The sequence below is a fragment of the Dioszegia hungarica genome (genome assembly GCF_025882075.1).
Source record: "Dioszegia hungarica strain PDD-24b-2 chromosome Unknown MKK02contig_7, whole genome shotgun sequence".
Taxonomy (NCBI): domain Eukaryota; kingdom Fungi; phylum Basidiomycota; class Tremellomycetes; order Tremellales; family Bulleribasidiaceae; genus Dioszegia; species Dioszegia hungarica.
In genome coordinates this window covers 650,626-670,972 of record NW_026515769.1, presented here as the reverse complement: position 1 = coordinate 670,972, position 20,347 = coordinate 650,626, and the positions used below count along the sequence as shown (strand labels likewise).

Sequence of the window (20,347 nt, the reverse complement as noted above, 5' to 3'; positions counted from 1 at the left end):
CATCCTACAACATCAAAGGAATACCCACCCAACATGCCGCCTCTTTACATCAAACCCGAAAATGCGCTCAAGGTTCGTTGGCAATTGCCCCCAAGGCATAGAGCACAGCTGACCCATAGCGCTCCGAAGAGCTGCTCGCTCTGGGCACGGCCACCTCGCGGGAGCAGGCCTTTGAGAACCTCTTTGAGGTGTTCCAGTCGTAAGCTCTCCACGACCTACCGGGACCAAGCTGACCTTTAGGAAACGCTTCAAGATGACCCCGGTCTCGGTCCTCGAACCTATCGTCCTCAAATTCCTCGACCTATGCGTCGAGCTCCAGCGCCGGTCACACGCTCGCTTCGCTCTCCTCTCCTACCGCAACGCCGTCCAGACCACCAACGTTGCTTCGGTCGAGACGGTTCTCAACCACTTTATTGCCCAGGCCGAGTCTCGCCTGACGAGCGCTACGGAGACGGCCAAGAAGGAGGTTGAGGCGTTGCCGGAGAATCCTACCGTCGACGATGAGCTCCCGCTCCAGCCATCGGCGATGCTCCTCGATACGTTCATCGACAACACCAACGACCGGGAACGTATCGAGCGGCGTCTGATCGGACCGGCCCAAAAGGCTTGCTACGACGCCTACGACACCTCGCTGGATATTTGCAAGGGCAATGACCGCTTGGAGCTGGTGTACCAGTCTATTGCGCACCGGGCGTTCAAATTCTGCAAGGTGCACCAGCGCAAGACGGATTTCCGGCGGCTGTGCGAGCAGCGGCTCCGGAAGGATCTTGCAAACGCCAGCAAGTACGGTCACCAGCAACACGCCATCAATCTCTCGGACTCAGAGACGCTCTCGCGGCATTTGGATACTCGGTTCCTGCAGCTCGAGACGGCGGTAGAGCTCGAGCTATGGCAGGAGGCGTTCCGGTCGGTGGAGGATGTGCACGGGCTGGTGGCCGGCAAAAAGCAGGCCAAGCCGTCGATGATGGCCAACTATTACGAAAAGTTGACCCAAATCTTCAAGGCAGAGGGCGGAAAGCAGACGGCCGTGTTTCACGCGGCGGCATGGGCGCGGTATCTGCAGTATGCGGAACGGGCGGGCATGTCGAATGACAAGGCGCCGGGGTGTGTCTTGCTGTCAGCGCTGGCGGTGCCGTTGGGGGATGTCGAGACCAAGCAGCGCTTGATTGCGCTGCTCAATCTCCCCAAGATGCCTACTCGGGACGCCCTCGTCAAGGACGCCGCGGCCAAGCATCTCCGTCGGGTCCACCCCGCTATCCGCCAAATCTACAATGCGCTCGAGGTCGACTTTCAGCCGCTCAAGGCGGCCAAGATTCTCGCACCGGTCATTTCGTCCCTTCCGGCCGAGTACCAGCCGTACCTCCCTGCCCTCCGCGAGGTTGTGCTTTCTCGCCTCCTCACCGGTCTTTCGGAAGTCTACGACACGGTTTCGCTTTCGCACGTCATCAGCCTCGTCCAGCCGTTCGAGGAGACGGCGTGGAAGACGGACATGCCGTCCTTGGAAAAGTTTCTCATGACTTCGGCTAGCCGGGGCGAGATCAATGCGTCGATCGACCACGTCGCTCAATCCCTCACCTTTACCACCCCCGTCGTCGACACCAACCGTCTTTCTAATCTTGCCGTGTGTCTCTACAACACAATGCAATACCTCAACCCCGCACCCATCATCTCCCGCTCGGACGCATTTGCCGCTGCCATTGCCCAGGCAGAGGAGGAGCGCAAGACGGCCCAGCACCGCCGTGCGGTCGTCATCAAGCGTCGGGAACTGCTGGAGGAGGCCAATATCCGCCGAGTCAAGGAGGAGTCGACCGCCAAGGCTGAAAAGGCCAAGCAGCTCCTCGAGGAGACGACGCGCAAGGAGAAGGAGTATGCGCGTCAGGCCGAAAAGGACCGGCTGCAAAAGGAGATGGAGACGACTCGGCGCGAGGAGGCCAAGAAGCTCGCCGAGAGTCTGGCGGCCAAGGGTGCGCTCAAGGTGGATATGAAGGAGATTGAGGATCTGGATAGTAACCAGGTGCTTGCGCTCCAGGTGCAGCACCTGGAGAAGGAGAAGCGGGAGATGGCGGATCGGCTCAGGATTGTTGGGAAAAGGGTGGATCACCTCGAGCGCGCCATGCGTAAAGAGGAACGACCACTGCTGGCGGACGACTACACGAGGCAAAAGGAGAATGATAAGGTGGCGCACGAGCAGGCCAACAAGGTCGCGAGGGAAGAGGCGATCGCGCGGCAGGCGGCCGAGAAGGGGTTGAAGGAGAGATTGGGGCGGATGCTGTCGGATTACATGGAGGCGAGAAAGGAGGTGGAGAGTGTGCATGCGGCAGAGTTTGAAAAGGCGCGCGAGGCGGCTCAGGCCAAGATTGCGGAAGAAAAGGAGAAGTTTAGGGCCAAGGTGGTGGAGAGGAGAAGGAAGGATAAGGCGAGGCGGCAAAAGGAGCAGGAAGAGGATGAGCGGAGAGCCAGGGAGGAACAGGGTAGGTCTTTTGGCTTTTGGGTTGGGGTGTTGCTGATTGTCAGAACGTGCCGAAGCGGAGGCGGCGGCTGCCGAGGAGGAGGCTGCGCGTGAGGCTGCGGCCAAGGCGGAGATTGAAGCGAGGCAGGCCGAGGCGAGCGCCAAGGCTGAGGAGAGGCGCAAGGAGCGGGAAGCGGAACGGGCGGCGGCGGAAGAGGCGGCCAAGAAGCAGAGGCAGAGGGAAGAGGAGGCGGAAGAGCGTCGTCGTGCTCGTGCGGCTGGAGGAGGAGCGCCTGTTCGGGCCGCACCCGTTAATCACACCCCAGCGCCCGCCGCTGTAGGTGTCCAGCCTACATTGGTTCGACCCGCCGCTGCTGGCGGATGGAGAGACAAGCTCGCTGCCAAGCAGGGCGGCAGCACCGGTACAGCCTCGCCTACCCCATCCGCGTCGGCCCCTCCATATCGGGCGAACGGTACCTCCTCGCCCGCTCCTTCGCGTCCGGCCGCTGCGACTCCCCGGTCCGAATCGCCCGCGATCCCGTCCAGCCCCGCACCCGTACCCAAGCACGGCGCGTCCACACCGGCGAACGGCGATGCTCCACCTCGGGGCGTCTACCAGCCCGGTCGAGGCAAGTGGAGTGCTGCGCGAGGTGGTGCGTCGGGAGGTGGAGGTACACCCCCGCCGTCCTCGTCGACGCGTGGAGGTGCGGCCGGTGGAGGGGGGTCCAGGTGGTAGTGTGTATATAGGTAGATGACGCCATCATTGTAGGATGTCTGGGCTAGTCGTGCGGGATGCATCGATGGCGGATTTGTAGACGAGGTACTCGATATCAATCAGGGGAACAAGCTGCAGAGGAGGCGTTTCAAATCGTGATGACGGTTTCAGCTGAAATTTCGAGATCGGCACCACCTCTTGCACTGTTTCATTTGCCTTGGGTCTCCCAGCCTCGCTCTGCCACCATGGGTCTGATCCGTGCTATCCAGCTAGCCCAAAGAGCACCAAGTCGAAGCTTAGCAAACCGAGCCTACTCGACATCAAGCGCTCGACCGTTCATAATCACCTCCACCCTCTTCTCGCCCACGCCCGACTTTTTGGCCTCACACCTCGCGTCCAACCCCGCCCCGACCGACTCCCTGACGCTCTATACCATCTGTACGACCCTTCCCTCCCTCCCCGGGCTTCTTCCGCACCTCCAACGGCTGCCCAACTCCATCGGCTCATTCTCGCATCCCCGACCGGTCCAAGCCGGGCAGAACCAGCCGTACATCTCCCTTGCGCATTTCCCGCGGAATGGGGGCTCAGTATTCCATACAGCGCTGACGGGGAGACGGCCCGTAGAGGTGGGGCGATGGCACAGGCCTCATCCGGACGGAGTGGGGAAGGAGGATCTGAAGGGTGGGGAGATGGGCGATTTGGGGGATGTACGGGGCGCGGGTCTGGGAGGGTGGGGAGAGGCCTGGGAGGCGGATGCGGGAGCGGCGGATGAGAGGGTCCAAGGTCTCGAGGGTGTAGAGTGAGTCGCCCCTTACCGCACCGAGGGTACAGCTGATCGGTAGCGCGCAGACCATCCTGCTCTTGACGGATGCCTCGCCTCGACCGGTGTTGAGAGCTCTTGATGCTCAGTTCCCACATGCGGTCAAGGCGGGCCTTCTCACTGCGCCCACGCCCTTCATCACTGGTCGGCCTCACACGCTCCTCCTGAATGACAAAATCCACAATACAGGCGCGGTTGGGCTAGCACTCCCATACAAGCTGGACGTGGGCGTCGAGTTTGGCCTAGAACCCATGGGCGAGCCTATGGTCGTTGATCGGTGAGTCCCAATCCAGACCTCCAGCGACTCTACTGATGATCAGATCACAAGGCAACATGTTGCTATCGCTCGTATCTCATCCTAATCCCGCACAAATCCTGATCTCTGCAATTCAGAAACGAGGCGGCGCCGGCCTGATCAGCAAGGAAGAGGACTTTTATCTCGCTCTTTTGAACCCAGCGAGCGAGGGCGGGGGCATAAGGGAGGCTGTCAAGATTATGGGTGGGGATCCGGGCAAGGGGGCCTTGAGTCTAGAGATGGAGGATTCGTTGGTGCAGGGACAGGCTGTCCAGGTGAGCTGGCAACCCGCTTCACATCGGGCAGAAGCTGACCTTCAGTTTATGCAGAAATCGTCTTTACCGACAAGCTTACCCCTGTCGCCGTCAAGACTAAGCTTTGGGGCTCTGGCGAGGTCTGACGATCCCGATTCAGAGGACAGCGATGCGGCACAGCGGAAACCGAGGGTCGAAGAGGGGTTCATGGGGTTGAGCGAAGCTGGGTTTTTGTATTCGGTAAGAGGCAGATCAGCAATGGGTACTGCAGGGGGTGGATTTGCTGTACTGAGATGAACTTGTTGGACATGGGTTCAAAAGATCTTGATCAGCCATCAGGTCAGGATGTGTCCCTTGACGCACTTGACTGTGCGAGGCGGGACAGTGAGGGAGTCGGGAAAATGGCTGGTACATTTCCAACAAGTTTGCATCATCTATAAATGTCCGGCTCGTACAGATCAAACAGCATATATCGTCAGATTAGGTATTTACTTCTCCCGCCTGACCCATATCCGCCGTCGCCGCGCCTAGTTGCACACCTGCTGGTAGCTCGTGAGGTGCTCGTTGGGGTTGTAGGGAATCCAGCCGTTGATGAGACCGGTCTGGTAAGACCATTCCGCGGCTTCCTCGGTTTTCCAGGTCCAGAAGACCCATCCCTGCCCGTTGGCCTCGTAAGACTGGGTCTGGACATCCCAGAATCGGCGAAGGAAGTTCTTGTAGTCCCTGCTTGTCAGCTGGGCTCCAAGACCGACCTGAAGACTTACTGGGAGAAGTCACCGCCCTTGCCCGACTTGCCCTGGCATGAGCCAACGCGGGGCGAGTAGGGGTAGGTACCGTCGTATCGAGCACCGATACCACGGCCGTTGAGCCAGAAGGCACAGTCGGTGGAAGCAAGGGACCATTCCCCGACCATGAGCCAGAGGGGAGACTGGGCGTAGGTCTTTGCGCGGTCGCAAATGCCCTAAAAGTCAGCAAAAACCATCAACATACCGAATGAACTGACCCTGATGTGCCTGTTCTGGTCCCAGGTCTGGTAGTCGTCGTTGAAGACTTGGTAGTTGTGGGTGTCGATAAAGACCGACTCAAAGTTGGGCTCGGTCATGAACCCGTTGAAGGTGTTGAGCGGCTGGAACCCGTCCGAGATGACAAGGGCGAGACCGGACTTGGAGGCCGAGCCTTCGGGGACCCAGGGGTACCGAGCAGCTCCGTATGCGTCGTACCAGTATTGCCGAGTGGTCTGGAGGAGCTGGTCATTTTGGAATGTGGCGGGCTCGTTGAGGAGTGCAAGCATGGTGACGACCTGCCAGTAGTAGGGGTCCGAGTATTTGCGGGAGAGTGTCTCGACGACCTTCTTGGCGCGGTAGACGTTGTTGGAGTTGGTGGCCCTGACATCAGCTCAATCTAAGTATAGTACGTACCAGTTGGCGGCACCGCGGACACCCGAGTTGTCGAACCCGTTCTGACTGCCTGGGGCACCGTGAAGGTCGAGGATGACCTTGACGTTGTATTTGCGCGCCCAACCGATCGCGCGGTCGAGGTACTCGGCAGCACCTTGAATGTAGGGTTCACCGCCAGAGACATCGTACGCCCAAAACCCGATGGGGATCCGGATGTGGTTCAGGCCGGCCTCTACTTGTTAGCTATGACGAGTGGCATTACTCACCAGACAACCACTTGATATCATTCTCAACGATGAACGTCTCCCAGTGGTTCTTGAGCGCGGCCGAGGCGACGCCCCGGTCCTGGTACTGGCAAAAGGTGTACTCGTCGACGATCCCGTCGTTGTTGGTTGCGCGGAAGAGGGAAGGGGTGATCCACGGCTCAAGAAGGAGCCACTGCTAATTAGCTAGATCCCCGTGCGAGACGCTCTGACTTACACCGCCAAGGTTGACACCGCGAATCTTTTGGCTCCCGTATGGCCATCCAACGTTGACGCCTCGTTCGGCCAGCGGCGCCGCCGCGACTTGCTGGATGGCGATGGGGAGGAGGGAGGAAAGGAGTGTGAGGAGGGTAGAGGTGCGCATGGTGGAGAGGTGGTGTAGAAGGGAGATGGGTTGTGAGAAATGAACGTGGTCAAGTTGGATGATCGATCCGGTCTCAGACTGGGCAGGTCTGAAACACCGCCGTTTATGCTAGTGACTGATTGCGATGGCGCGTGGGTGGGCCAGCAGCTAGGGTCGCGGGGTATAGGCCGAAAGGATAGCGGAGCTGGGCGTATCAAAGGTTGGCTGGGCCAGGGGCGATTAGGCTTGGCTCTGACGCGTTTCGGGCCAAAAAGGTGCGATTGGTACGTTGTTGACCGTCGGGTGAAGTTGCGATGGAGAGAAATCGAAGGAGCTGCAAGAGAAGGTGAGGGTTGGGCGAAAGAGTTGATGACTGATGGTGTTGTTGATGAGATCAAGTCTATATATCTAGGTGGTCTAGTTGTTGTTTTGATTCAAGTCGTTATCGATCTCGGCCAAGGTGTCCAAGCCGAACAAGAGAGTACGAAGATAGCTTGTCAAGAACAAGAGAGGACAAGTGGAGGAGAAGCCAGCCTGGACGATAGTGAGATGTTCTTATGGATGGGACACCGCAGCACGAAAAGTGTCCGAAATTACGAAGATGGGGGTGGGCGTGCACGCCAAGGAAAGCAAGTCGCGTCGCCACCCAGTGAGACATGTCGCGCGGTGAGCGGGGCTGCCAGTGCGGGGCGGGCTAAGGGGCAGGCTATGCAGATCAGTACGAGTGAGCAGTTGAGATCTTGAGAGACTCAGACAAGCTCGTAAACAAACATCCTTGACGCGAGTGCATCGTTATACGTGGAATCAGCTCGACGACACTTGCCCCTGTGTGCCGCCAAAGGATAAGCGCTGAAGCTCGTCTCTCATGATGCCAAAGGCTCGTTTTCGGACACCTAGATATCGAATACGGCGGCAATCTGCAGAACGAGCGGTAAGCTGCTTGTCAGCCTTGGGTGGGAGTACTCTGCAGGGGCTTTTCATCACGCAGAGCGAAGAGGATGTCCTGATTGGAACCCACCATTGACCACTTACCTTGATGTCGCTTCCGATCGTGAACAATGCTGTTGACGTATCAGCATGACCTGAGTCAGCTCCATCATCCAGACGCTCACTATCTAGCCGGTCTACTTGCACCCATACTAAATTAGTACTTGACAAGTACTCACTAGACTCACTCGACGACCAGGAGGAGCGGTCATTTGCTTGATATACGACCGGATGGACAGCCTTGGCGGGGACGAGTATCCGAGTCAAGGGCTCTGGTCTGCGATATGGAGCCAAGGCAGTGTGGTCTTGGCAGAGGGTTCGGCGGAGGGAAGCGGGGGTACATGTTGATGCATGGAGGTAAAGGGTAAGCTGGTATTGAGCACCGAGCCGACTTTTGTTTGACTCGCACATATTTTGATAGCTCATCCCACATGCCTGCACAGCATGGGCCCACCCCACATGCTATCTGCCTCTCGGTGTGCACAAGCCATACTGATGGCGCCCAATACCCCATGGGGTACGCTGCGTCAGCTCGACGCTATGACCTTATCGTGTGTGTATACTCACCAACTTGACTTTCCTTCTCTACCACAACAATGTCGGACGATCAAGCTTCAGTGCGTTAATCCATGTTAAGTCACCCTCTCTTCAGGACTCGCTAAGCCATGCAGTCGTCCACGCCTGACGCAGTCGGCGAGCGCCCATCCATCAAGCAGCTGTTGGTGATGTTCGAAGCCGAACTGGCCTCTGTCCGAAACAAAGAACGGTACGTGTCCCGGACCATACTTTCCCTGGCTTTCCAGCCATCCTATTCCTTGTCGGGAATATGCGCCCTGCGTGAACGCCAGAGTTGGCCAAAGCTAAAGGACAGTGCTGGGGCGATCAAACGTTTGGATGATCCCGAAATCAAGATCCGAGCTTCCAAGCTGTATGCGTACCAGGCCGCGGCCGCGATGACTGGTGTGGTCGAAAAGGAAGTAACGGTACGCGCTTCGACCTATCTGTGGATGACATAGCTCATGTTCAGGCCCTCGAGACCATCGTAATGGAGGACAGAGCAGCTGCGGCCAAGGCTATCCAGGCGGAGAAGGTGCGTTTCCTTGGTTATCTAGCTCATGTCAAGGACCTGAGGCTCGAGCTGCAGGCACGGACTCGGACTGTCCGCGAGATGCTGCTCGTTCGTCTGCAAAAGGTAGGCCTTTTCCGTTTCCTAGCTGATCGACAGGAGTTTGAAGATATCCCCCCATACGCTGCAGATGACAAGATGACGCAGGTGAGCTCCTTTGGTTCGCGACTGACGCCAGATCGAGCAGCTCGAGAAGGAGATTGCTTCGGCTGACCTGCCTACGTTTGTCCCGGCCAAGGAGCGGGAGATGCAGAAGCAGGCAAGTCCATGTGTGGCGTGTGGCTGATTTTAGCTTCTGCGCAAGGACAACCAGATCGCCGGGATGCAAAAGGAGCTCGATACCCTCAGGGCACGACCACAGGTGAGTCTGAAAAGGACTGGGCTGACTTGCCAGCCGACAGTGGAACAGTTTCAACGACAATGCGCTGATCAGAGCATGGAAATCATGGATCTAAGGGCGCAGCTCGCGTCCAGGACCGGGACGGTGGCCGAGCGACTCGAACGTGGTGATATCGTGGGTTCGGCCCTTATCCCCTATACACTTGAAGCTGATAGATTTTAGACGCCGAAGGAGCAGGGTACGTTGATCAAGTCCATCCAGACTGACCTCGCAGCCGCCTTCGAGGCGGGTATACGTTTCCACATGTCGGATCCGACGCAGGCTGAGCTCTGCGCAGGCCAAGGTGAGTACTCGGTGGAATTGGCTGATGCTGTAGCATCAAAGGTGAGCACATGCTCCTACAGCGCTGACTGCATCAAGACTGCTTCTGACAGCAAGACACTTGCGAGCTCCGCATCGGCTCCTGCTCACACGCCGGTGGCCATTGCGGGGACGAGCAACTCTTCAATGTTAAAGTTAGCGCATGATAAGGCTCATCAGCTTGGCATACCGGAAGTGGTAGCTATCAGTGGACTATCGAAGCGATAGGCAATAGCTAGCGATAGCTTAGCTAGCGATAGGTTAGCTATCGCTAGGTTGATAGCTTAGGGCTATCGATAGGTTAGCTATCGATAGGCTATCAGTAGGTCGCTAGGTATCGATAGCTTGATAGGTTAGCTATCGATAGGTCTGGAATATATAAGAAGAGCCAAACGAGTCGTATGCATCCCCAGTCTGCTTTTGAAAACTTAACATTCAATCCCCTGTGTAAGTGATTCTTTAAGACAAGATTCCCGCTGAGATCTAGAAACGAGCCCCTGAGGATGATGCGTGAAGGCGGCTATCAGGAAGCGGTGGCGGTCAGGCATCAGAAAGCGGTGGCGATCAGGCGTCAGAAAGCGGTGGCGATTAGGCGTCAGAAAGCGGTGGCGATTAAGCATGCAAGTCTACGTTTCAGAACTTGGCCTGGAGGCGATCCAGACTGAGCTACGGGATCCTAACCCTTTGAAGCAGTCGGTTGTGCAATGATGCTTACGGTCTACCTTGGCGTGAGCGGCATAAGCGTGTGATCATAGTCAGCCCTGGTCGATACAGTGGTATGGAGGATGTGGGCCGGGGTTGACGTCCATTGTGCGCGGAGGGAGGGACAGCAGGGATCAGGATCTGCATGGGGTATGTTACAGCGTCCGGGTACATGGCCAGGAGGGGCAGTCACAATATATAAGTTACACGACACCTGCTTGGTTGCGACGGGACCGTCCCTCCGAGCTGCGAGGGGCTGGGTATGAGCGTACGTGGCTACCAAACGAGGCGGTCTTGTCACTGGTGCTGCTGTAGTGCGTGAGATTCATCCACTGCGCACGGAAAAGTACACTTAAATCATGGACCCTATACACAGAGTATACTACTATACCGTAGCTGTGGGTGTACCTTGATCAGCACAAGCACACACAAGCCATTAGGGTCAGCCGTGACCGCTCGACCGGTTCTACGCGGACGTGTACGGTGCAGCTCGGTAATAGAGGGTCAATCAGGCAGCACGATCCTCCTCACTGTGCATAGTTCCAGGCAGCTCCTCCACCCCGCCTACCAGTACACTTGCAAGCTGGTACTGCCACAGAAAGACTTGCCGACTCAACCTGCACAAGAAAGCAGCCGCCACCTGCCTTTCCCCCGCCTTTCCCCCGAAGATGTCCGAACGCCACAGAGGCTCGCGATCGACTGCGCCATGTATGAGATGGATGACAGGCACGGAAAGGCACGCATTGCAAGAGCTTAGGCTAAGACGCATGATGCATGATCGCTCGTGGCTTTGATGCATTGGCCAAGAGTCAGCCAAATTTCCAAGTGAGACTGGGGACTGCCTCTCTCACTTCCTCTCACTTCCGTTGGCCTTTCCATGCGGGTATTCGGCTCCCTCACAACGTTCATGGCTGCTCATTAAATCATTGCGATCGCCATCCATGGAGAGAAGGGAGTTGAGTAGCCCGCTGCGCGCTGCTCAATACCCTTGCGCCACGGCGCTCCCCTTACGGTAGGGTGCTCCTGACTTGCATGCATGAGATCAAGCACGATAACACGGCGTCGTGTAGGCTGCTGAGGCGCTGAGGCCACCGCCCTCTATATAATATACCGCTTGACCCCTCAGCTTCATCTACTATAGATGCCCTCCCGATCAAAGCAATTACCGACGCGCACGAAATTATGCATCGTTCAGCGAGCGGGCTCATAGCGACCCGAACAAGAGCAGCCCGACCGGCCTTCGCCAACCTTGCCATAACCTACGCTTCCCCCGTAGCTTGTCGGCTTGAAGCACACATCTCTAGCGTCAAACTCAGTTGGACTTCGGGGTCCTTCTGCATGCTCTGTAAGCGTCGATCATTTGAAGCTAATCCACACTTGCCTGAAGCGGGAAATACTTTAAACCGTGCCTGATCGCTAGCGCGTTATTCCTCCCTCAATCCACGCTAGTGATGACGTTGAACCATGGCAACAGGAACGGGAAACCGCCTCCTGAGTCCTTCACCCCAATTATTACGCCTCTGGCACCATTGCGGCTGACAGCATGAGAGTCGGCGCTGCGTCCGAGGATTTGGCTAATAACGAGCCCCCTTTCTCATCTTCCCATTCCCAAGCTGAACTAGATTAGTCCTTGTTCAAGATCTGGCTCATTTGTACCCGGTCGACCGCCGGGCAAGCTGAAACCCGTGCAATTCGGACTGATCTGCGCGTGAAAGTCGGGCATCATCATCAGCAAGCGCAGCTTCGCCGGGGGTCTAGCTGCGGTCCAAACGATAACCCCCCTTTCCCTTCACCTCTCCCTTTCCGCCTCTAGCTCTTACTTAGCTTCCTCGAACACGGACAGCGTTTCATCCGCCAAAGGAGGTGACTACCTCGAGTCCGATCGCCGGCCAGGCCCATTGCGCATCGGCGCTACTGGTAACGAGGACATAAGAGCAGCTCGAGCTCCTTCTTTTGCTCTTCCATCTTCCATGCAGTAGCTGTACAATGCTCGAGATAGGATTGGTGCCAAAGGCAAGCGGGAGCGCCGGATTTGGCCGTTTCTATCCACACGAAGGTGAGTTGTTTCACCTTGTGTTTGCACATACTGATGAATAGGGTACCTCGGCTTCTCACCTGTTGTCGTGGGCGGAACGATCGTCTCTCGCCTACCCCCTCTCTATGCCACTCTTCCCACTCGCCAAGTCACCATCACCATTCGCTGCGTCGCAACGCGGACCATCGGGTCGGAGGTCGAGGCGGTATTATGGGAAAAGGCGAAGCGGCTATGGGAGCCGGCAGGAGAGAGCGAGTACGAGGAGCTGGGGGACTGGACCTCACCATTCCAGGTGGTCGTCCCTGTTGAGGCGGCATGGGAGGCGGCGTCGGCGCAGTGGACACGGGATCTGAAGGTGGCCTGGCAACTCCAGGTGGCGTTCGACCACAAGCCAATACCCTACGTCGGAAACCGAATCGTCAAGACCTACCTTCTCAACCTCCATTCCTACGTCCACGTCCCCCTCCCTCCCCCATCTCCCCCCTCCGCCGTCCTTCTCCCCGGCGCTCAGGTCTCCCTCAATCCCCCTCACGGCGTCTTTGGACCCGGCGACCCCTTCACCGTCTCATTTCACGTCAAACCGGACGATCCTAGTGCGTCCATTCGGCGCACCACCCTCATCCTCGAACGGCGGACCCAGCTTATCGACGTCCCCACCGAACGAAAAGCGCGCAAAACATCCCCCTCATTTCCCACCTGGCGCCGGTCCCATTCTCCCCAACCTTATACCAAGCTCGAAGAGCCCTCAACGCATACAACCAAAATCATGGAAATGACGACAGATGAGGCGGTACCAGGGAGCGGAGGGACGTATTGGGTGTCGATGACGGGGATGATACCCAAGCGGGAGGGCAAGTGGGAGGCGGGAGAAACGGGAGAGACCAAAGTGACGCGGACGACATTCGAGTGTCGGGTCAAGGTCAGCCTCAAGACCAAGTCCAAATCGGCCAAGGAGATATCCTGTCCGCCGGTACCCATCATACTCGTCGGAACGTCCTCCACGGAGCGTGCTACCGCTCAGGCCATCCTCGCGGCCGAGGCGGAAGCGCATCCCAAGGCGTCCTTGCCAAAGCGCAGGCACAGGTCATCTCGGCGGGGGCTGTACATGCACGAGGGAACGACCGATATCGCCGATCCGGTCGTTCACGGTCCTCGCACAAGCTCTGGTAGGCGTCGGCGGCACGAAACAGCTCCATCCGCCTCGCCGGCGTCACCCATAGAAGGCGTCAAGCCTATACTGCTCCCCTCCAACCCCACTCCCCAACCCCAGTCGATCTCATTCGCTTTTCCCGCCAAGAAAGGCTCGAGACCGGCGCTACCGATCACCACGCTCATCCATCCCCCATCTCCCTCGGCCACTCCTACAGACACCTTCCCGCCGGACTTGTACTCTCCACCCGTATACCCCGACATGTCCCTCATCCGGCAATTCCAATCCTCCGGTCGGCGCATCTCCACCTCAACCTCGGAAGAGGACGAGATGCAGCCAAGCCGCAGCCGGATTCGCCTCAACGACACCGAGGAGAATCCCTTCTTCTCCTTTCCCCGGGGCCTTACCGACCTTCCCTTGCGAGCGGGGGAGAGGCCTAGTCTACCCTCACTCGACGTCCTCGGGCTGCGGTTGCCACCCGTGCCAGAGTACGATCCGGGGCCGCGTCGTCCACGCACCGCTCCGGTCCATTCGGCCTTTCCACCGGGTAGCGGCGGCGCCAGCAGTAGTCTAGGGATGGGCGGGAAGAGCAACGTCCCTCCACCTTTATCAGGAGGGATGGCATTTCTCACTCCGGATGGAAAGTCGCGGAATGCAGGCGGGATGGGTGCGAGACCGGTCACGTCTGGATCGGGGGTCAGGGATAGGGGAGAGAAGCGGATCGAAGAGGAGGGGCCGTTTGCGTTTGGGATGCAGCGGTAGGGGCACTAGGAGTGTACGCGTATCTAGGCCGAACATACGATTTCACAATAGTATCTGTAGCATCCATCATGATCGTTATGTATCTTCGGTTGAGCTTCAGGACATTGGAAAGGGCTAGCGCAAGACAGGTCTGTACCATTCATGCCCATATCCTACTGCTACAATCCAAAACCTGCACAAGGGCTAGTCCGCGCAGGCGCGCCTCCTATACTCCCAATATCCTGCTCGCATCCGGTCCAGCTCGCCGAGTTTGGCAAATATCAACCCTGCGTCTCCTAGTCTGCCCATCTCGACCAACGTGTCCGCCAGAAACTCCACCGCATGGGAGATGGGAAGAGGTGTATCGCCCGGGAGGGGATCCCGAGCTGCCGGGAGGTTCGATAAAGACGACGAGGGTGGGGATGGTATGAGGGACTTGAGGTCTGGGTGGGCGAGGTACGGGTGGAGTGCGGGGAGGATTGGAGAAAAGGGGTGAGAAAAGTGTTTGAGGAGGCTGTCAATCAGCTCAGCTCGTGCAGCGGTCCTGAAGGACCCACCCTCGAAGATAATTCCAAGCAGAGACGTTGTGCGGAATCGTATGGATCTGCTTCAGGGTGTATCTGTGGGTCAGCTAGAACCTTTTGGTGCAGACTCACATGATCTCCCCTCGACCTTGATCTGCCAATCCCCCCGCTTCCGGCCTAGCGATCGTCAGGAACCACCTCCATCCCCACGCCGAGTTGTTCCGACCATCAACGCGCAACATCTCGTCACACCAGCGCTGTTCCTCTTGCCACATCTTCGGCGTGATTCGGCCGAGGGTGTGAAAGTGCGAAAAGAGCCAGTGGAGGTATGCCCAGGTATGATAGTTCTTCGGGTCGGGAAGGAGGGAAGTATGGATATAGTCGATCTCGGCTTGGGGCGAGGCGGGAGATATGTGAGTCATGAGCAGAAGACGATGGTGCCTGCTAGTCAGATGCCGTCTGCTTTGTGACTCACCAGACTTGATACGACTTGAGATTCTCCCTGGCAAACTCGTTCATGAGCTCCAGCTCTACCTCGAGATCCTTGCCCAGCTCCAGCAGGATGGCCATACGGTACTGCCAGACAGTATAGTGGGCAGGGTTCATCCGGATGATGGTCTCGGTCAGCTCGAGGGCGCGCTCCGACTTCTCGCCGGAGGCAGAGACAGCGCGGAAGAAGTCCATCGCATCGCGGTCTGTCCGTCAGTCGAGCACAGATGTCTCTCGTGGAACGTTGGCGCTCACACTCTGGCGAGTACATGATGGCCACTAGTGGGTTCGGTCCGTCATTTTGAGGTATGGGCGTGATGCCCGCCCATTGACCTCGGTCTGAGAGGGGAATGTACGACGAGGTCGCGGCCTGTGAGGTGAGCTCGAGCCTTACGCTAGAGCTTCAAGCCGACTCACCATTCTTGAAGTTGATGAGGTATAGATATTGACAGCCAGATCGGAGCTATGCCGTCGATATAGAGAGGGTGTCTGTCTGTCTCCTGCAGCTGTAAAGTCAGGTCAAAGAACAATAGGCGACTTTTGTCGCTCGAGCTGGCGAGCAGCAGCTCGGCGCGAGTTCAGGCACGCGGACGCACGGACTGCCAGTAACGTGGCGGGACCGGCTTCGGCCGCCGAGCGTATTTGACGTCACCCCTTCGGAGTATGTCGTAATTTAACATTCCACCCGCAAAGGTCCGCGTCAGCATTTGTACTGATTTCCAGCACAGATCTACAAAGAGCACCTTGGAATTCGAAAGAGAGTGCGAGATTCTCCGTCACTATACAGACTATAAAGGTGCCTTCACCACACACAACTTCCTCTCCCCCATCAACCTCCCCATCAACAGCTATATCCAGAATGGCTACCACAGGTCTCGCTGCCTCGGCAGCATCCAAATTCGACGCCGTCACCCCTCCCAAGGCGTCCTCCCTCCCCTCTCAACTCGTCAGCCAGCTCCTCGTCAACCTCGACGATGATATCAAGGCACTCAAGCAGAACAAGGACTTTGATCTCGAGGGGGTGATGGCTTACCATCGGGTCGCAAACTACCTGTAAGCGTTTCTCTGATGTCGTCAAACTAGAGCTGACATGCAGTGCTGCTGCCATGGTAAGCTCTCCGATTGTGACGCGTTCCAAGCTCATCTGTAGATCTTCCTCCGAAGTAACGCCCTCCTCCGCAAGCCGCTCGAGAAGGACCACATCAAGCGTCGGCTTCTAGGCCACTGGGGCACCTGCCCCGGCCTCAACTTTGCTTACGCACACACCAACTACCTCATCTCCAAACACCAAGAGGAGAAGGACTGCCCGCAGTTCATCTTCCTGACTGGGGTGAGTGCCTCCCCTTTTCGATGTGTCATGGCTGACCTTTAGCCTGGTCATGGTGCACCCGCTCTGCTGGCTACGCTGTTCATGGAAGGCGCCATCACTCGCTTCTACCCCGAGTACCCGATGAGCGTGGAAGGCACCGAATCCTTCTTGAGGGCGTTCTCTATGCCCGGCGGATTCCCTTCTCACGTGAGCTCCGCCCCCTCGACTCTGAGCTCCAGCTAATCTGCAGGTGAACGCCGAGACTCCAGGAGCCATCCACGAAGGCGGAGAACTAGGCTACTGTCTCGCTGTTGCCTTTGGCAGTATCATGGACAAGCCCGACGCTATCGCTGTCGCTGTCATTGGTGACGGAGAGTCCGAGACCGGCCCTACTGCTACTGCTTGGCACGCCCACAAGGTAGGCCAATACAGCGGCTCTGCTGACGGCAGTACATTGACCCCAAAGAGAGCGGTGCTGTCATCCCTATCCTCCACGCCAACGGCTACAAGGTGAGCTCTCCCGCATCATAGCTGACTGCAGATTGGAGAACGCACCATCACCGGTACCATGGACGACCTCGAGCTCGCCTGCCTCTTCACCGGCTACGGCTACCAAATCCGGATCGTCGAGTACGGAAGCGACTCGTCCGACCCCGAGTCTGACGAAGCAATCCACTACAACATGGCTGCGTCGATGGAGTGGGCCCTGTCCGAAATCAGGAAGATCCAAAAGGCAGCTCGGTCTGGTCAGCCCATCACCAAACCGAGGTGGCCTATGATTGTCCTCCGCAGCCCTAAAGGCTGGACTGGGCCGAGAAAGATGAATGGGAACGCCATTGAAGGGAGCTGGAGGGCGCATCAGGGTGAGTCTCTATTCGAGACCAGTGCTGACTTCAGTCCCCCTCCCTCTGGCTGCTACCGACGACGACGAGTTTGCACTCCTCGGCGAATGGCTCGAATCCTACAAGCCGCACGAGATCTTCAACACCGATGTCACTTCTACCCATCCCGGCGCGCACGACGCTACTCTCGGCGCCAAAGCACTCATCGACAACAAGGCGCTCAGGATCATCCCGAACGACCAGGAACGCCGAATGGGGATGGTCGACTGGACTTACCGCGGCCTGAAGGAGCTCAAGACTCCCGACTGGAAGAAGTACGGTATCGAGCAGGGCAAGGAGATGTCCAACATGAAAGCGTGAGTCTATCTTTGGTCTCAGCTGACGGTAGTGTCGGCGAATTTGTCAAAACCGTTGTCGAGATGAACCCCGACTCGTTCCGGATCTTCTCCCCCGACGAGCTCACCTCCAACAAGCTCGATGCTGCTTTCGAGATCACCCACCGCAACTTCCAGTGGGATCCCGAGACCGCCAATAACGGTGGTCGGGTCATCGAGATGCTCTCGGAGCACACTTTGCAGGGGTGGATGCAGGGGTACACCTTGACTGGTCGTCACGCCTTGTTCCCTTCCTACGAGAGGTGAGTCTAGCTTTAATGTGGCTGATCAACAGTTTCCTCGGCATCGTCACTACTATGATTGAGCAATACGCCAAGTTTGTCAAGATGGCGGTGGAGACCAAGTGGAGAGGCGATATCGCTGGCCTGACCTACGTCGAGACCAGTACTCTTTGGCGACAGGAGCACAATGGTGAGTACGGTCCTAACGCACGCTGATATCCAGGCTACTCTCACCAAAACCCCGGCCTGATCGGCTCGTTCATCTCCCTCCCCCGCCACCTGGCAAGGGTCTACCTCCCCGCCGACGCCAACACCAGCATCAGCACCATGGACCACTGCCTCCGCGCCAAGAACAGTGAGTCCAAATGCCATCACAGCTAAACCTCAGATATCAGCTTGATTGTCGGCTCCAAGAACCCCAGTACCACCTGGCTCTCGGTCGACGAGGCGGAACGTCACTGCATCGCCGGCGCGTCCGTTTGGACCCGGTACTCTACCGACAACGGTATCAACCCTGACGTCGTGCTCGTCGGCTGCGGTGTCGAAGTGACATTCGAAGTCATCGCCGCCTCGGCCATCCTCCGCAAGGAAGGTCTCCGGGTCCGGGTCGTCAATATCAACGACCTCCTTATTCTCGGCGAGATCGGCACCCACCCCCACGCCCTCACTGAAGAGGCCTTTGCCTCCCTCTTCACCACCGACAAGCCCGTCATTGTCAACTTCCACGGCTACCCCAAAGACATTGCCGGTCTCCTCTTCTCCCGCAAGTCCCACGTTGGCCGATCCCGGTTCGACGTCCTCGGCTATATCGAGGAGGGTACCACCACTACCCCTTGGTCTATGCTTCGCCTCAACAACACGTCTCGCTTCACCCTGGCCGATTTGGCGGTTCAGCGGGTCACAGCGGCGCAGCCCAACCACGCTATCGGGGTCAAGGCGCACGAGCTTGGTAGCTACTGGAAGCACCAGCTGCGGGTGCACGAGAAGTACACGATTGAGCATGGGGAGGATCCAAAGTGGTGTGCGCAGATTCCGGATGCAGAGTAGGCAGAGTAGGCAGAAGATATTCACAGTTTTGCTAGCCTGTAATGTATATAGACCTGATAGACGATACATGATTGAGCTTGCACATCTGAATGACCTGGACACCAGACAGATAGACGTGATAGATGAGACGTGGATGAGTTTTGCAGATCCGAAAGCCAGAAAGATCAACGGGTGTCACCTCCTTTGTTTTTTCTGTTTATATATTACGCTGGCGGACCCCGATTCCACTGCCCGGGTCTATTGGGGAGTGGTTAACCCGCAACTTTTGGGCCGATAAGACGAAAAATAGTTGAGATCGGGAGTTCGAATCTCCCTAGACCCCGCCTTTTTGCTGTTTGGCATCGCCAGGCCCGTCCGCCCTTCGCCAGTCTTGCGACGCCGCTATGCACATCGCAGCACCATCAAGCTCGCTCGCAATGATCCTTTTGCTCCCGGATCGACCGCTGTATCCATAAAGATGCTCATCGGGACGGTATCTGGGTGAGTGCGAGCTGGTGCAGGATGAAACGCCTCCAGCCGGCGACTTTTGTTTTGCATCTCTCTCTCCACCGTGTCCATCCACATCTACTTCCAGTCAGATATGAACGAATCGCTTCCTAGAGTCCGCGGCCTAGCCCCAATCGGCGCAGTTCCGGCAGTCAACACCGAGACGTTCCGTGAATTAGAACCTTTTACCGATGCGCAGGTGGACGAGTTCCGAGAACAGGACCGATGGTTACCGGTCAGTCCCTCCAGCGCTCGCAAAGCTCTTCTTTTGGCCGAGACACCTGTGTCTATCCACTTCAGCCACGAGGCTAATCCAGGCAGATAGCGAATGTCGCTCGGATCATGAAGAACGCCCTTCCGCCTTCTGCAAAGGTGTCGAAAGAGGCCAAGGAGTGTGTGCAGGAGTGCGTCTCTGAGTATATTGCCTTCATCGTGAGTGCCTCTCACCTTCTCATCTGCGACTCCTTGGCTGATCATGTAGACTAGCGAAGCGGCCGACAAGACCTTGACCGAGAAGCGCAAAACGATCAATGGGGAGGATATCCTCACGTCCATGCGGGCACTCGGCTTTGACAACTATGAAGAGGTCTTGAAGATTTATCTGGCAAAGTACAGAGAGGTGAGTTTGGGATTGGAACTGCCAAAGCGCGCTGAAGCGCACTGGCTGATATCCGACAGCATCAGCTCTCACAGGCCAAGCAAAAGCTCGCATACAACGAGGATGAAGACGGAGGGAAACGCGCTGGAGAGGAGGAGGAAGAAACAGATGGGAGGAAACGCAAGAGGAAGAACAGCAAGAAGAAGGAGACATGAGGGCGGCAGCAGAAGGGTATACGCCTCAGCCCATAGGCGCCGGAAGGAGCGTATGGGCAGGAAGGGATAACACCACGGTGCCAACAGGAACAGTCGGCTCGCAATCGCAGGGCAGCATCATCACCCCGTCCTCGCGTCAACCCCGTTCGCAGGTCACCCCGGAATGGCGCTCTCGGGAAGCTCTCGGTCTCGCTGGGTAGGAAGTGAGCGAGACCGCAGCTGCTAGTCTAGATTATGCATTTCA

At 57.4% G+C, this 20,347-nt stretch overlaps 8 protein-coding genes and 1 non-coding gene across 9 annotated transcripts; 7 read left to right on the top strand and 2 right to left on the bottom strand.

The window, feature by feature from the left end:
- Nucleotides 1–33: 33 nt before the first annotated feature.
- MKK02DRAFT_24256 (uncharacterized protein) lies at nucleotides 34–3,185 on the top strand (the record flags this gene model as incomplete). Its single annotated transcript, XM_053086865.1, has 5 exons — nucleotides 34–72; nucleotides 120–199; nucleotides 241–2,471; nucleotides 2,515–2,896; nucleotides 2,996–3,185. The coding sequence occupies 5 exons, from the start codon at nucleotides 34–36 to the stop codon at nucleotides 3,183–3,185; spliced, it is 2,922 nt and encodes a 973-aa protein (XP_052947227.1).
- Nucleotides 3,186–3,409: 224 nt separating this feature from the next.
- MKK02DRAFT_43370 (uncharacterized protein) lies at nucleotides 3,410–4,830 on the top strand (the record flags this gene model as incomplete). The annotated part of the gene is made up of 4 exons (XM_053092389.1): nucleotides 3,410–3,963; nucleotides 4,007–4,261; nucleotides 4,305–4,554; nucleotides 4,600–4,830. The coding sequence occupies 4 exons, from the start codon at nucleotides 3,410–3,412 to the stop codon at nucleotides 4,828–4,830; spliced, it is 1,290 nt and encodes a 429-aa protein (XP_052947226.1).
- A 230-nt stretch (nucleotides 4,831–5,060) lies between these two features.
- Nucleotides 5,061–6,557, bottom strand: MKK02DRAFT_43369 (putative cellulase; the record flags this gene model as incomplete). The annotated part of the gene is made up of 6 exons (XM_053092388.1): nucleotides 5,061–5,256; nucleotides 5,298–5,494; nucleotides 5,537–5,918; nucleotides 5,952–6,162; nucleotides 6,197–6,368; nucleotides 6,411–6,557. The coding sequence occupies 6 exons, from the start codon at nucleotides 6,555–6,557 to the stop codon at nucleotides 5,061–5,063; spliced, it is 1,305 nt and encodes a 434-aa protein (XP_052947225.1).
- Nucleotides 6,558–8,119: 1,562 nt separating this feature from the next.
- MKK02DRAFT_32290 (uncharacterized protein) lies at nucleotides 8,120–10,014 on the top strand (the record flags this gene model as incomplete). Its single annotated transcript, XM_053088478.1, has 14 exons — nucleotides 8,120–8,140; nucleotides 8,195–8,289; nucleotides 8,395–8,506; nucleotides 8,551–8,613; nucleotides 8,647–8,715; nucleotides 8,749–8,796; nucleotides 8,828–8,920; nucleotides 8,942–9,010; nucleotides 9,044–9,163; nucleotides 9,212–9,227; nucleotides 9,264–9,332; nucleotides 9,366–9,373; nucleotides 9,428–9,504; nucleotides 9,837–10,014. 14 exons carry the CDS (start codon nucleotides 8,120–8,122, stop codon nucleotides 10,012–10,014), a joined length of 1,038 nt encoding a protein of 345 aa, XP_052947224.1.
- A 2,023-nt stretch (nucleotides 10,015–12,037) lies between these two features.
- MKK02DRAFT_23757 (uncharacterized protein) lies at nucleotides 12,038–13,998 on the top strand (the record flags this gene model as incomplete). The annotated part of the gene is made up of 2 exons (XM_053086778.1): nucleotides 12,038–12,107; nucleotides 12,149–13,998. The coding sequence occupies 2 exons, from the start codon at nucleotides 12,038–12,040 to the stop codon at nucleotides 13,996–13,998; spliced, it is 1,920 nt and encodes a 639-aa protein (XP_052947223.1).
- A 183-nt stretch (nucleotides 13,999–14,181) lies between these two features.
- On the bottom strand, nucleotides 14,182–15,354 carry MKK02DRAFT_24411 (putative pheromone maturation-related protein; the record flags this gene model as incomplete). The annotated part of the gene is made up of 5 exons (XM_053086896.1): nucleotides 14,182–14,491; nucleotides 14,535–14,597; nucleotides 14,634–14,942; nucleotides 14,977–15,196; nucleotides 15,246–15,354. Coding segments are annotated over 5 exons (1,011 nt in total), but the record flags the coding sequence as incomplete, so codon positions are not given.
- A 495-nt stretch (nucleotides 15,355–15,849) lies between these two features.
- On the top strand, nucleotides 15,850–18,804 carry MKK02DRAFT_43365 (putative phosphoketolase; the record flags this gene model as incomplete). The annotated part of the gene is made up of 12 exons (XM_053092387.1): nucleotides 15,850–16,043; nucleotides 16,087–16,099; nucleotides 16,141–16,320; nucleotides 16,363–16,506; nucleotides 16,550–16,717; nucleotides 16,750–16,809; nucleotides 16,841–17,162; nucleotides 17,197–17,497; nucleotides 17,530–17,778; nucleotides 17,811–17,947; nucleotides 17,981–18,112; nucleotides 18,146–18,804. 12 exons carry the CDS (start codon nucleotides 15,850–15,852, stop codon nucleotides 18,802–18,804), a joined length of 2,559 nt encoding a protein of 852 aa, XP_052947221.1.
- A 233-nt stretch (nucleotides 18,805–19,037) lies between these two features.
- On the top strand, nucleotides 19,038–19,126 carry MKK02DRAFT_t46. The gene has a single exon. It is a non-coding gene; the product is annotated as a tRNA-Pro (tRNA).
- Nucleotides 19,127–19,384: 258 nt separating this feature from the next.
- Nucleotides 19,385–20,173, top strand: MKK02DRAFT_23785 (putative transcriptional activator; the record flags this gene model as incomplete). Its single annotated transcript, XM_053086784.1, has 3 exons — nucleotides 19,385–19,525; nucleotides 19,612–19,722; nucleotides 19,772–20,173. The coding sequence occupies 3 exons, from the start codon at nucleotides 19,385–19,387 to the stop codon at nucleotides 20,171–20,173; spliced, it is 654 nt and encodes a 217-aa protein (XP_052947220.1).
- Between the last annotated feature and the right edge of the window lie 174 nt (nucleotides 20,174–20,347).